We start from the raw sequence: 12971 nt of genomic DNA on the forward strand, positions 1-12971 counted from the left end.
AGTGAGACCCCAGTCCACTCAGAGAGGAGGCCAAGGAGGCCAGGCTGGGCCAAGGCAGATGGGGGAGAGCCCACCTGGGTGTGGATGGTGAGGGTGAAGTCCCCCGCGCAGCTGCAGTACACAGGCATGCTGGTCTCCTTCACCCCACGGCACTTCAGACAGACCTGAAAGAGAGCAGCCCCGATGGGCGCCGGCCCTCCTGTGCTGGCCAGACCTGCCTGCTGCTTCTTTACAGGCTCGCGAGACACATTCATGGGCCCATCAGTAAGCCTCGAGCCCCCGCTGTGTGCAGCCAGCCCTCAGTTATGAGTAAAATGCACGACCTCATCCCACCCTGCCAGCGCCTTCCCTACACCCACCCTCGCTGTGGGTGTTCCACCCCAGACGCCCAGTACTGAGGGCTCCTCCAGGCCCTGCTCAATCCCTCCATCCTGCAGGCCTGGACACTGTGCACCACCACACGGCAGCTTGGTGCGTCCCCAAGCCTCTGCTCAGATGCCCCTCGGCAAGACCTTCCTGTGGCCGAGCTGCGCAACTCCCTCTTCCTCCTTTCCTTCTCTTCACACTTGGGAGTGTCTGCCTCCTTCCGCTAGAACGAAGCACCCACAAGGAGAGCTCTTGACCCAAGGCAGGTGCTCAACCAGTGTGGACAGAACAGTCCATCAGGCTCAGGGCATGGACTGGTCTGCAGGGCAGGCCCCTTGGAGGACACCAGGGCGTGCCTCAGGACCTGCACACACCCCGGCTCCCAGGAGTGCACAGAAACCCCTCTGCGGACTCTAGGGCACATGCGCGGGCGGCACGCACTACTCACCAGGTCCTGCAGGGTGAAGGCCATCAGCTTCTTCTGTAGAACTTCCACCAGCATCATCTCGATGGCAGAGGAGTCATAGGGCGCCTGACAGTTGGAGCAGAGCCACTGAGGCAGGACCACCCCATCCTAGGCAGAGCAAGAGTGTGAGAGGTCACCAGCCCAGCCTCCAGACCACAGTGCCATGGGCAGGATCTCAGGAGAGGAAGGGGCAGTGAGAAGCGCCTGGTGAGGGGTGAGTCTCCTGAGTGCAGCTGCACGCACTCCGGCCTCCCACCTACACTTGAGCCCTTCCTAGGACAACATTCTGAACACGGCGTGGGGAGGCCTGGGAAGGGGCCTGTTGCCAATCCGTGTGAGTCAGAGGGGCAGCAGGTGTGACCCACAGAGCTGGAGCTGCAGAAGCCCTCAAGACACTGCAGTGCCCTCGGATGTTCTGCTCCACAGTGAAGGGCCCGCTGGAGCTCAGCCGCACCTCTGAGAAGGAAGAGTCTTTACACAGGTCCAGGTCGCGGCAGAAGTTACAGCTGCGGCAGATGACCTCAGGAAGCACGTAGGAGCAGCAGGGGTCTCGGAACTGGGCCTCCTCGGAGAACTCACCGACATCCACCAGGCGAAGCAGGTCTCGGTTCAGCTTATTCACCTGGTTTGTGATGTTGGTGTCCAGGGACAGCACCTGCAGAGACCACAGCCCACATCGGGAAGGAGCTCCCGGGGCCTCCCTGCTGCTCTGTCTGGACCAGAACCCTCTGGACCTGAGGCTACAGTTTCCTGGTGCCCTTTCCTCCCTTCCTTAGTCCCTTCAGACGCCTCAGCTGACTTCTCTACGTTGGCAGTTTTCCATCAGTGAGCACAGGCTTCCCTGGGGAATTTACTACACATTTAAGGAAGAAATGCTGCTGATTCTACACAGTATCTTTCAAAACACTGAAGGAGAGCACTCAACCCATTCTATGAGGCCAGCATCACCCTGACACTAGAACCAAAGACCGTACAAAGAAACTACAGACCAATAACGGCCTGAGCACAGACACAAAAATGCTCAACGAGATATTAGCAAATTGAATCCAAGATCGAAAAAAGAATACATAATCCAGAAATAGCCCCACACAGATAAGGTCACTAAGTTATGAAAAAGGGTACAAAGATGATTCAATAGAAAAAGAATAGTCTTTTCAACAAATGGTTCTTGAATACAAGCGTATCTTGGAGATATGGCAAGTTCGGTTTCAAACCACCTCAATGGACAAGCATCACAATAAAGGAAATCACACAAATCTTTTGGCTTCTCAGTGCATATAAAAGTTACATGATTTTTGGCTCACACTTGTTTTCTCAGTACATATAAAAGTTACACGATTTGTGGTGGCTCACGCCTGTAATCCCAGCATTTTGGGAGGCCAAGGCAGGTGGATGGCCTGAGGTCAGGAGTTCAAGACCATCCTGGCCAAGACAGTGAAACCCCATTTCTATTAAAAGTACAAAAATTGGCTAGGCATGGTGGCGGGTGCACCTGTGATCCCAGCTACCTGGGAGGCTGAGGCAGGGAATTGCTTGAACCCAGGAGGTGGAGGTTGTAGTGAGCCGAGATTGCACCACTGCACTCCAGTCTGAGTGACAGTGAGACACCATCTCAAAAAAAAAAAAAAAAAAAAAAAAGCTATGTGATTTTTTTATTTTGGGACAGGATTTCGCTCTGTCACTCAGAATGGACTGCAGTGGCACAATCATGGCTCACTGCAGCATTGACCTCTTGGGGCTCAATTGATCCTTCTACCTCAGCCTTCCCAGTAGCTGGGATGACAGGCATGCGCCACCATGCCCAGGTCATGTTTGTAATCGTTGTAAAGATGGGTTTTGCCACGTTGCCCAGGCTGCTCTTGAACTGCTGGGCTCAAACAGTCCACCCACCCCGAGCTCCCAAAGTGCTGGGATTACAGGTGTGAGTCACTCTGCCCAGACAAAACTTAGGTTTACCCTATACTGTAGTCTATTAAGTGCATAACAGCATTATGTCTAAAAAACGATGTATGTATCTTAATTTTAAAATGTTTTATTGCTCAGAAATGCTAATGATCATCTGAGCCTTCAGCGAGTCGCAATCGTTTTGCTGGTGGAGGGTCTTGCCTCAATGTAAATGGCTGCTGACTGATCAGGGTGATATTGCTGAGAGTTGGGGTGGCTGTGGCAATTTCTTAAAACAAGACAACAATGAAATTTGCTGCATCGACTGACTCTTCTTTCCATGAAAGAGTCTCTGTAGCATGTGATGCTGTTTGATAACATTTTTTTTTTTTAGGCGGAGTCTCGCTTTGTCGCCCAGGCTGGAGTGCAGTGGCGCAATCTCAGCTCACTGCAGGCTCCGCCTCCCAGGTTCACGCCATTCTCCTGCCTCAGCCTCCCGAGGAGCTGAGACTACAGGTGCCCGCCACCTTGCCCGACTAATTTTTTTTGTATTTTTAGTAGAGAAGGGGTTTCACTGTGTTAGCCAGGATGGTCTCGATCTCCTGACCTCATGATCCACCCGCCTCAGCCTCCCAAAGTGCTGGGATTACAGGCGTGAGCCACCGCACCCGGCCGCTGTTTGATAACATTTCACCCACAGTAGAACTTCTTTCAAAATTGGAGTCAGTCCTCTCAAATTCTGCTGCTGCTTTGGCAACTAAGTTTATGGAATATTCTCCATCCTTTGTTGTCATTTCCACAATGTTCACTTTCATCTCAACAAACTACTTTTTGGCTGGGCGTGGTGGCTCACACCTGTAATCCCAGCACTTTGGGAGGCTGAGGTGGGCGGATCACCTGAGGTCAAGGGTTTCAGACCAGCCTGACCAACATGGTGAAATGCTGCCTCTATTAAAAATACAAAAATTAGCTGAGCGTGGTGGCGGGCACCTGTAATCCCAGCTACTTGGGAGGCTGATGTAAGAAAATCACTTGAACCCAGGAGGCGGAGACTGCAGTGAGCCAAGACCGCACCACTGTATTCCAGCCTGGGCGACAGAGCAAGGAGGCTCCATCTCAAAACGAAACAAAACAAAAAACTACTTTACTGCTCATCCATGAAAAGCCACTCTTTATCTGTTAAATTTTGTTCTGAGATTGCAGCAATTTGGTCACATCTTCAGGCTCCACTTCTAATTCTAGTTCCCTTGCTGTTTCCACCACATCTCCAGTCACACCTCCCACAATAATCTTGAATCCCTCAAAGTCATCCATGAGGGTCAGAATCAACTTCTTCCACACTCCTGTTAATGTTGATATTTTGACCCCTTCTCCCATGAATCACAAATGCTCTTAATGGCATCCAGAATGGTGAATCCTTTCTAGGTTTTCAATTTACTGTGCCCAGTTCCATCAGGGGAATCACTATCTATGGCAGCTACAGCCTCACGAAATGTATTTTTTAATAATAAACACTGAAAGTCGAAATTGCTCCTTGATCCATGGGCTACAGAAGGGATGCTGTGTCCGCAGGCACGAAAGCAACATTCATCTCCTCGTATGTCTCCATCAGAGCTCTTGGGTGACCAGGTCCACTGTCAATGAGCAGTACTATTTTGGAAGGAATCTTTTTCTGAGCTGCAGGTAGTGGCCTTAAAAGACTGAATGAGCATCAGCTTCGACTTAAAGTCACCAGTTGCATCTGCCCTAACAAGAGTCAGACCTCTGAAGCCAGGCTCTGAGGCCTCCTCTCTAGCTATGAAAGTCCTAGATGGCATCTTCTTCCAATAGAAGGCTGTTTTGTCTACACGGAAAATATGTTGTTAGTGTAGCCACCTTCGCCAATGATCCCAGACAGATCTTCTGGAGAACTCGCTGCAGCCTCTCCACCCGCACCTGTTGCCTCATTTGCCCTTTTATGTTAGCGGGATGGCTTCTTTCCCTAAACCCCATGAACCAACCTCTGCCCGCTTCAAGCTTTCCTTCTACAGCCTCACCTCTCAGCCTTCATGGAACTGAACAGAGTGAGAGCCTTGCTCTGGATTAGACTCTGGCTTGAGGGGATGTTATATCTGGTTTGATCTATCCAGACTCACCTTTCTCCATATCAGCAACAGGCTGTTTCACTTCTTTATCTTTCATGTGTTCACTGGAGGAGCACTTGTAATTTCCCTCAAGAACCTTTCCTCTGCAGGTGACTTTCAGCCTATCTCGACTTTCGACATGCCTTCCTCATTAAGTTTAGTCATTTCTAGCTTTTTATGTAAAGTGAGAGACGTGTGACTCTTCCTTTCACTTGAACATGTAGAGGCCACTGCAGGGCTATTAACTTACCTAATTTCTATAGTGTTGTGTCACCAGGATTGGGGAGGCCCAAGGAGAAAGGGAGAGATGGCAGAATGGCCAGTGAGTGGAGCAATCAGGACATGCACAACATTGATTAAGCTCACTGTCTTCTATGTGCACAGTTCATGGCGCCCCAAAACAATTGCCATAGAAGCATCAAAGGTTATCATGGCTGATATAATAATAGCAGAAAAGTCTGAAATATCCTGAGAGTTAACAAAATGTGACACAGACACAGTGAGCACATGCTGTTGGAAAGATGAGACTTGCTCAATACAAGATTCCCACAAACCTTCCATTTGTAAAAGTACATGTAACCACTTTGAAGCACAATAAGACAGGATATGCCTGCAATCAGATATCCCATGCAGAAATACGGACTTGGATCTACAGCATGCACACTGTATAAAAATTAACTCAAATGGATAAAACCTAAAACTTCACGAAAGAGGACAGACACCAAGACAGCAAGGAAGCCCATTAAAAAATGCCCCACAGCCGGTGTGGTGGCTCATGCCTGTAATCCCAGCACTTTGGGAGGCCGAAGAAGGTGGATCACTTGAGGTCAGGAGTTCAAGACCAGCCTGGCCAACATGGTGAAACTCGGTCTCTACTAAAAATACAAAAAATTGGTGGGGCGTGGTGGCAGGCACCTGTAATCCCAGCTAACCAGGAGGCAGAGGTTGCAGTGAGCTGAGATCGTGCCACTGCACCCCCGCCTGGGCAATGAGAGTGAATCTCCATCTCAAAAAAAAAAAGCCCCACATAATTAGTCACCAGGGAAATGCAAATCAGAAACACCATGCGATACCACTACACACCTACTGGAATAGCTGCAATTTAAAAACCCAATAATATCAAGTCCTTGTGAGGATGTGGAACTGCAACTCTTGCCACACACTGCTGAGACCCTGACACGGTGCAGCCACTTCAGAAAAGAGTTTGGCAGTTTCTTATCAAGTTAAACAAACACTTAAAAAATGATCTCAGAGAATTGAAATTTATGTTCACACAAAAACCTACACCTACAGAATGTTTATAGCAGCTTTGTTATTAATCACCCCAAAGTGAAAGCAACCCAAATGTCCTTCCACCAGTGAATGAAAAGCAAGCTGTTGTTTGCCCACACAACGGACACTACTCGCAACAGAAAGGAAGGGAGTTCTGATACACACGAGAGCGTGGATGAACCAACTGCAAGTGTGTTTTGCTAAGAAGCCAGATCCAAAAGGCTGCACAATATGTCTCTACTTATTGTGACGCTCTGGAAGAGAAAAAAAATGCAGGGATGGAGGACACACCAGTGGCTAAAGGGTGTCAGGTGAGGAGGGCAGTGCGGGGAATGTTTTCGGGCGGTGACTATCCTGTATCCTGCTGATGGTGACGCAATTCCATTCACCTAGGAAAAATCATGCAACTGCATGCCACAGAGTACATTTTACTGTATATAAATTACACCTTAATAAAAATGAATTTAAAACATGTAAAAGTCAATAAAGGAATTAAAATGGTGAGCTAAAAACACTTCTTCACCACAACCAGACCTTGAGGCCATCACCTGATCTCCAGTGTAATCTTAGCCGTGCGTGAGATGCAGTTTGCTGGGAAGGCTGAGTGAGGAAATGGACAGTGAAGCGCTCTGCTCTGTAAGGGCTGACACCCGCGGTCGTTATCTGGTAATATTATCCCTCCTTGGACTCAGCCTGCCTTTCCCAGGAAGGCCTCAGCATCCGAGCAAGTTCTCATCTCATCAGCTCTGGGTCCTGGTCCAGCCTACTGGTCTCCGGTGACCCATCCTCCCAGCCGGTGGCACTAGGTGTTCGGCTGTGCCTCCACCAACACACCAAGCTCACTCCCCAGGGTCTTTGCATCCTCCCTCCTCCCGCACCTGGTCCCAGCGCCCCTCACAGGCTCCGTCCCCACAGCACCGGCACCTGTGAATGGCCCTCTCCCTTCTTGGGTTGGCTGGCAGCAGACAGGCCCCACAAGGCAGGGCCTTTCCTGTCTTGCTCACACCTGAGCACAGATGCCGCAACTGTGGCTGCATGTGACAGGGACATGATAAATGTTGGTGGAATGAACAAGTAACTTACACCTGCTCCTCACCTTGCACACGCTGGCACCCTGACCTTACACATGTAGGTACCTCCCCCTTGCACAGGTGAAAGCCTCATCCTGCATTCATTAACATCCTTACCATGCACAGGTATGTGGGTGTCCTTATCTTGCACACACACGCTAGCAGGTTCACGGTGCGTGACAGCCTCACCTTGCACACATTTACACTCTCGCCTTACACATGTACGCCAGTGTCCTCTCCTCCCATGCACACTGGCACTCTCACCTTGCACACGTATTTGATGAACTCCAGAGCAGGGTTATTGAGCAGCAAGTGGGAACCGGGGAGCACAGGAAACATCTCCGAGAGCTCAGTGGAGTTCCGAGAGCCTGTGACTTTCTTCTGAATCTTCTGAGTGATGGTGAAGAAGCTCTGAGTGAGTTCATTTGCGACATAATCCTGAGAGAAGGTGATCATTCCTGGAAGTATAAGGATGCTGAGAGAGGGGTCTGGGACCTGTCTGGCACTGGGGACCTCCCACCTAGGGGACTGGCACCGGGGACCACTCATGGCACACAGAGGAGTTAGGTCACTGGCACTCGGCAGTGTCCTCAAAAGACAAAAGACTGCTCACCGGGAAGGGCTCCGGCCGCCCCCTCGGCCTCCTGGGAGAGCTGGCTGGCCCCCCTCCTCCTCACAGGGGTGCTTCCTGGAGCACTGCGCCTCAGCCCATCCTTCATGCAGTGGTACACGGCCACAATGTATGCTGTGGAGAGGCACACACACCACAGGCCCTGAGTCAGGCTGCTGTAAACACCCGAGAATCTGAGGGGATCCATGGCTGGTCAGATCGCCTCACAGACGAGGCTAAAATGTCATTGTTAATAATCTTATTTGCGGCCTTTAGATGAGCTAAAAGTAAATTAGAGAAGTGAGAAGTGGAAATGAGAAGGAACACTCACTGACACCCGAGTTCATTGTCAGAGAGAAAACTGTATAAATGGGGCCATACACACTAAGCCTCTCACTGGGTAGCGCGTGAAAAACAGCTCCCAACACAAGCAAAGGCAGGGCCCCTGGCATCAGCAAGCTTCTCCAAAAGCTCCTCCGGGCCTGTCACCTGGCACTTACCTTTTTTTTTGAGACACAGTTTCACTCTTGTTGCCCAGACTGGAGTGCAATGGCGCAATCTTGGCTCACTGCAACCTCCGCCTCCTGGGTTCAAGTGATTCTCCTGCCTCAGCTTCCCGAGTAGCTGGGATTAAAGGTGTGCGCCACCACACCTTTTTTAGTATTTTTATTTTTGTAAATATTTTTGTATTTTTGTGTGTGTGTATTTTTGTATTTTGTATTTTTAGTAGAGATGGGGTTTCACCATGTTGGCCAGGCTGGTCTCAAACTCTTGACCTCACATGATCCACCCACCTCAGCCTCCTAAAGTGCTGGGATTACAGGCATAAGCCACTGTGCCTGGCCAACCTGGAACTTTTCAAAAGAGACTTAGAAAGTTGCAAGAGAGAACTGAGAAAGTTAAAGACTCAAGGACAAGTAGACAAAAATATAAAATGATCATCAACGAAGGCCTCTGTGACTGCATCCACCTGTGTGTGCACATCACAACCTGCTGTTTTCACTTAGGGGGTTCTTTAACTTAGGGCTCTGAACTACAAACAGTGCTTCCTCGATACACTTCGTCTGCACACTAACCTGCATAGCTTGATTTGCAAAGGCTAAGCCTGCAGACCTAAACCAAGGCATATAGGAACTCTCCCACCAGAAAGTTAGGCCTCACAGACCAGCCAGGGGGCAGCTGACCTGACCCAGGGGTTTATCTTCAGCTACTGAACGTGCACACACACAAGTGTTCCCTGGGAATGTATGTGACTGAGTTACTGAATCAGATGGCAGGAGCAGAGCTAGGAAACCCCTCAATGGCATGGCCAGGGGCAGCCGCTCCCCATGGAGTTTCCTGAGAGAGCAAGGCCTGGAGGGAAAACAGTCAGCCCTCTCCGGGTCCTCCAGTGGAACATGCCTGGAGCCGGGAGAGGAGGCCCCTTGGCTCACAAAGTCCCAACTGCTGGGCACGCTCCGCCCAATCTGATCGATCTGATTTTCCCACTGCCTCCCTTCTTGCGATACCATGGCACAGGAGCCGCATCTACTAACCATGAGTCCCTTTAGTGGGGGATGCGCAGCCCTGGGCTCTGGGCTTACCTGAAACAATCATGAGGAAGTAGTTCTGGCAGGAGGCTGCCTGTGGCAAAAACTGCAAAATGTTCCAGTTGTTTTCCAGTAAATCCTCCACGTTGGATTCCTCCACCTCTTCCTCCTCCTCCCCATCGTCCTCATTTTCCTGCTCATCCTCTGCTCCCCCTGCTTTCTGGGAGTCTTGCTGTAACACACGAGACGATGCGGCTGTGTTTGCACCATCGCGGCCTGGTAGAGGGGTAGGATGCCACAGCGAAGGCTCCTCCAACCTGGGTCCATCTGCCCTGTTTGACCAGAGGCCTTCCGCGCAGTCAAGGCATCTCAAGGCATCTCCTGGAGCCTGAGTGCATCCCCCAGGGTGGCTCCCAGTACAGAGTGCTCTGTGGGAAGCGCCTGGCACACAGAAGTGCTCGTGACCTGGGACTGCGAGCTTCACTCTGCTCTTCCAGAGTTCACTTTAATTACTGAACTCCCACCCCACAAGGACGAAAGAACCAGCCAAAGCTTCCCAGTGACTGTTCTCTCCTCTGAGTCCATGAATCTCCTGGGACGGCACGACCCCATCACAGACCCAGCCTCCTGCGCAGCCTGTGTTCGTGCCACGGCACCATCCACATCTGTGTAGACACTGACACCCACTGCCACCTGCCCTGACCACACGCTGATCCCCTACTCAGAGTGGTCTACACTGCCTGAGTTTCTACCCTCCCACTTTCTTCTGAATCCCTTCAATCAGGGTTTGTCCCCCAACTCCAACCAGAATCTCTCCCATCTAGGTGTCCTGGGCAGTCCTGGCTTCATCCTGCCAGCTCCCAGAAGTGTCTGCCTCCTTACAGAGGGCTTTCCCTCTGACATCTGAGCCCCTGGCCCTTGTACCCACAGCTTCCTCTCAGTCCTCTGTGAGGGCCCCTGTGGAGGACACAGGCCTCCTCTCAACCCACCCAGCCACTCTCTGGCCACTCCTGCACCAGCTGACCACCCACGTCTCAACCTTCAACCTTGCAAACACCATGAGTCCCAGCCAGACGTGACCCCTTCCCCAGACTGCTCCTGACAGCCGCCTCCACTCACCCGCAGCCTGGCCTGCACCTGGGCATTTGCACACATCCAATCCGCTGGCCCCTTGGCTCCACTTCAAAGCCCACCCAGGACCTTCTCACCAACCTCGCTGCCCAGCATCTCCCTGACACAGGCACTAAGTGGCTTTACCTGCCTGTGCCCTCCGATGGTGGATTATCCACCTGGGGCCAAGAAAGCTCTAACATCACCCACACAGAACTTCCCATCCCCATGAAAGCCGAGGCCCTGCCCTGCCATGCCCAAGTTGCCTGGCCCTGCCAGCTCTCTGCCTGCATCTGCAACCACTGCTCCACTGACTTGTGCTTTGCCTCCCTGGTGTCCACCCGCTGGAGACGCCTTATGCTCGCACAACTATGGTGCACTTCATCAGCTCCCAGATTCCCTGTCACCACCTCACAGGCCTCCACCTCTCTGTTGCCCATGGCAAGCCTCGCCCTCACCAGGGCCGATGCCACACTCCGCACTGACGTGCTTGTCTGCACATGGTCCCTCCTCATGTTCATGAGGGCAGGATGTGGGTGTAGTGTCTGCTGCTGTACAGTCAGGCCTGCCGGGGCCCTGAGCACTCAGCACTTGCTGCAGGAATGAACGCGACCCCCAAAGCTGGCTCAGGTGCCGCACTGCATCTCTCTTACCAGTCCACAGTGAATACGAGATGAAACTTTTCCTTTGATTCCGCCATAGTTAGATGGATCCATCCAGAGAAGAAATTCCCAGCATCGAGAGAAAGAAATTGTCAAAGAATGGAAGATCTCCTTTGAATGGATGCTGCAGAGGAAGCATTAAAGACACTGCTTAAATGAAATCGAACTTGTTCTCAACTTTACTTTTTTCCCCTTGTATCTATCTGTGCCCTCCACTTACTTAACACTGAATTTGAAAGTTCATTCAGATCACATCATCCCTCAGGCTTCCTAGGGAAATGTGGTAAACATAAAACTAAGGAGGCCCACCAGGCCCCGGGAGCTGGCGCCACAAAGAGAGCTGGGTGCCTCCTCGTGCTGGGGATGGCCCACAGGGCGTTCTGCCTCTGCTCTGCAGCCTCAGGTGACCTGCAAGCTGCAGGTAACCAACCACAGTGCTTCCCACTGCCAAGCTCTTTTAAGCTATTGTCATCCTTGTCACTCCTCAGTTAAGCCTCCCTAGGGCTGACCCAATCCAATCCTCTGCACGTTAGATCCATTTAAGGAAAAAAAAAAAAAAAAGAACAGGCCAGGCATGGTGGCTCACGCCTGTAATCCTGGCACTTTGGGAGGCTGAGGCAGGAGGATTGCCTGAGCTCAGGAGTTCAATACCACACCAGGTAATGTGGCAAAACCCTGTCTCTACAAAAAATACAAAAATTGGCTGGGCATGCTGGCATGTACCTCTAGTCCCATCTACTCAGTGGGCTGAGGTGGGCAGATAGCTTGAGCCCAGAGGTTGAGGCTGCAGTGAGCCATGACTGCACCACTGCACTCCAGCTTGGGTGACACAGCAAGACCCCATCTCTTAAAAAACAAACAAAACCCGAAAAAATGGAAAAATAAACAAAGAAAGAGAGGAAGGAAGGAGGAACATCCTAAATCACAGTTTCAAAACGCAGCTGAGTAGCCCACACCGCAGCTCCTGCAGAACTTTATGTTCTCCCTAACTCTGCCCTTCACGCTAAGGGAGAATAGCAGCCTGTTTCCTGACACGAGCAACCCCGGCCTCCTCAAGTACAGGGCACCCCTGGAGCTGCCCATGGCCAACGTGGGGAGAGGCACATCCTTCCCATTATCTCAGCCATGCTCTGAAATACAATTCTAGCCCAAGCCAGCTTTCCCAGGCACACAGCGTGACCACTGACCATCAAGGCTCATCTTGGATAGACATAATGGGCCACAGTGGGTCTGCTGGAGGACAACAGTGGTTTTGTGTTTCAAATTAATCCAGTGCATATGGTTTGATTAGGAATGAAAGTCTTACAAGTTCTACCTTCCTACTTCTCAGTGATAAGACCTATTATCAATTTAGTGTCAGCCTTTTCTGCAGCGCCCCCAGATGCTACCCCTGTAACCATGCAAAGACCAGACCCATGCAGACTCTCTGTGCCTCCACAAGCAACTCCCCTCTGCGCTCAGAAAGGGCTGCATTCATACCCAGGGTGAGCGCACCTGGGAGGGAGCTTCCTACTATCAATCGAACAAAAGTTGCTGGTGGAGATTTTTCTGTTGCTTTGTTTTCTATTTAGATTTAAATAGTGCCGAGTGTGTGAGAACCACAGCAAGGCCCACGAGGGAACCTCAGGAACATGGCCTGGAAGGCAGGAAGTCAAAACCACAACACCAGGCTCTGACAGCTGAGAGCTGTGCACACCTGAGCACCCGGGAACCACACCACTCCACTCGCCAACACTGACGTCTATGAAAGGTTTACACGTCAACACTTACGGGGTGCATATATTCAGGGCACCTTGAATCTGTGCCTCCCATGGGGAAAAAAACAAACAAACAAAAATCACTGTGGAACCTTCTTAGCAAAGGCAGGCCACTTCCTGAA

The 12971-nt window shown here is 51.1% G+C and overlaps 1 protein-coding gene across 2 annotated transcripts in view; it reads right to left on the reverse strand.

Moving 5' to 3' along the window:
• POLE (DNA polymerase epsilon, catalytic subunit) overlaps window positions 1-12971 on the reverse strand; it is a 60901-nt gene that overhangs the window by 1069 nt on the left and 46861 nt on the right. For both annotated transcript variants that reach the window (XM_055238083.2, XM_055238084.2), the window contains 7 exons: window positions 11084-11216; window positions 9375-9552; window positions 7795-7926; window positions 7446-7639; window positions 1287-1487; window positions 815-940; window positions 75-164 (listed from right to left, as the gene is read on the reverse strand). In XM_055238083.2, the coding sequence (XP_055094058.1) occupies window positions 75-164; window positions 815-940; window positions 1287-1487; window positions 7446-7639; window positions 7795-7926; window positions 9375-9552; window positions 11084-11216 (1054 nt within the window). The remainder of the gene's footprint in view (window positions 1-74; window positions 165-814; window positions 941-1286; window positions 1488-7445; window positions 7640-7794; window positions 7927-9374; window positions 9553-11083; window positions 11217-12971) is intronic.

The sequence above is a fragment of the Symphalangus syndactylus genome, chromosome 13 (assembly GCF_028878055.3).
Source record: "Symphalangus syndactylus isolate Jambi chromosome 13, NHGRI_mSymSyn1-v2.1_pri, whole genome shotgun sequence".
Classification (NCBI taxonomy): domain Eukaryota; kingdom Metazoa; phylum Chordata; class Mammalia; order Primates; family Hylobatidae; genus Symphalangus; species Symphalangus syndactylus.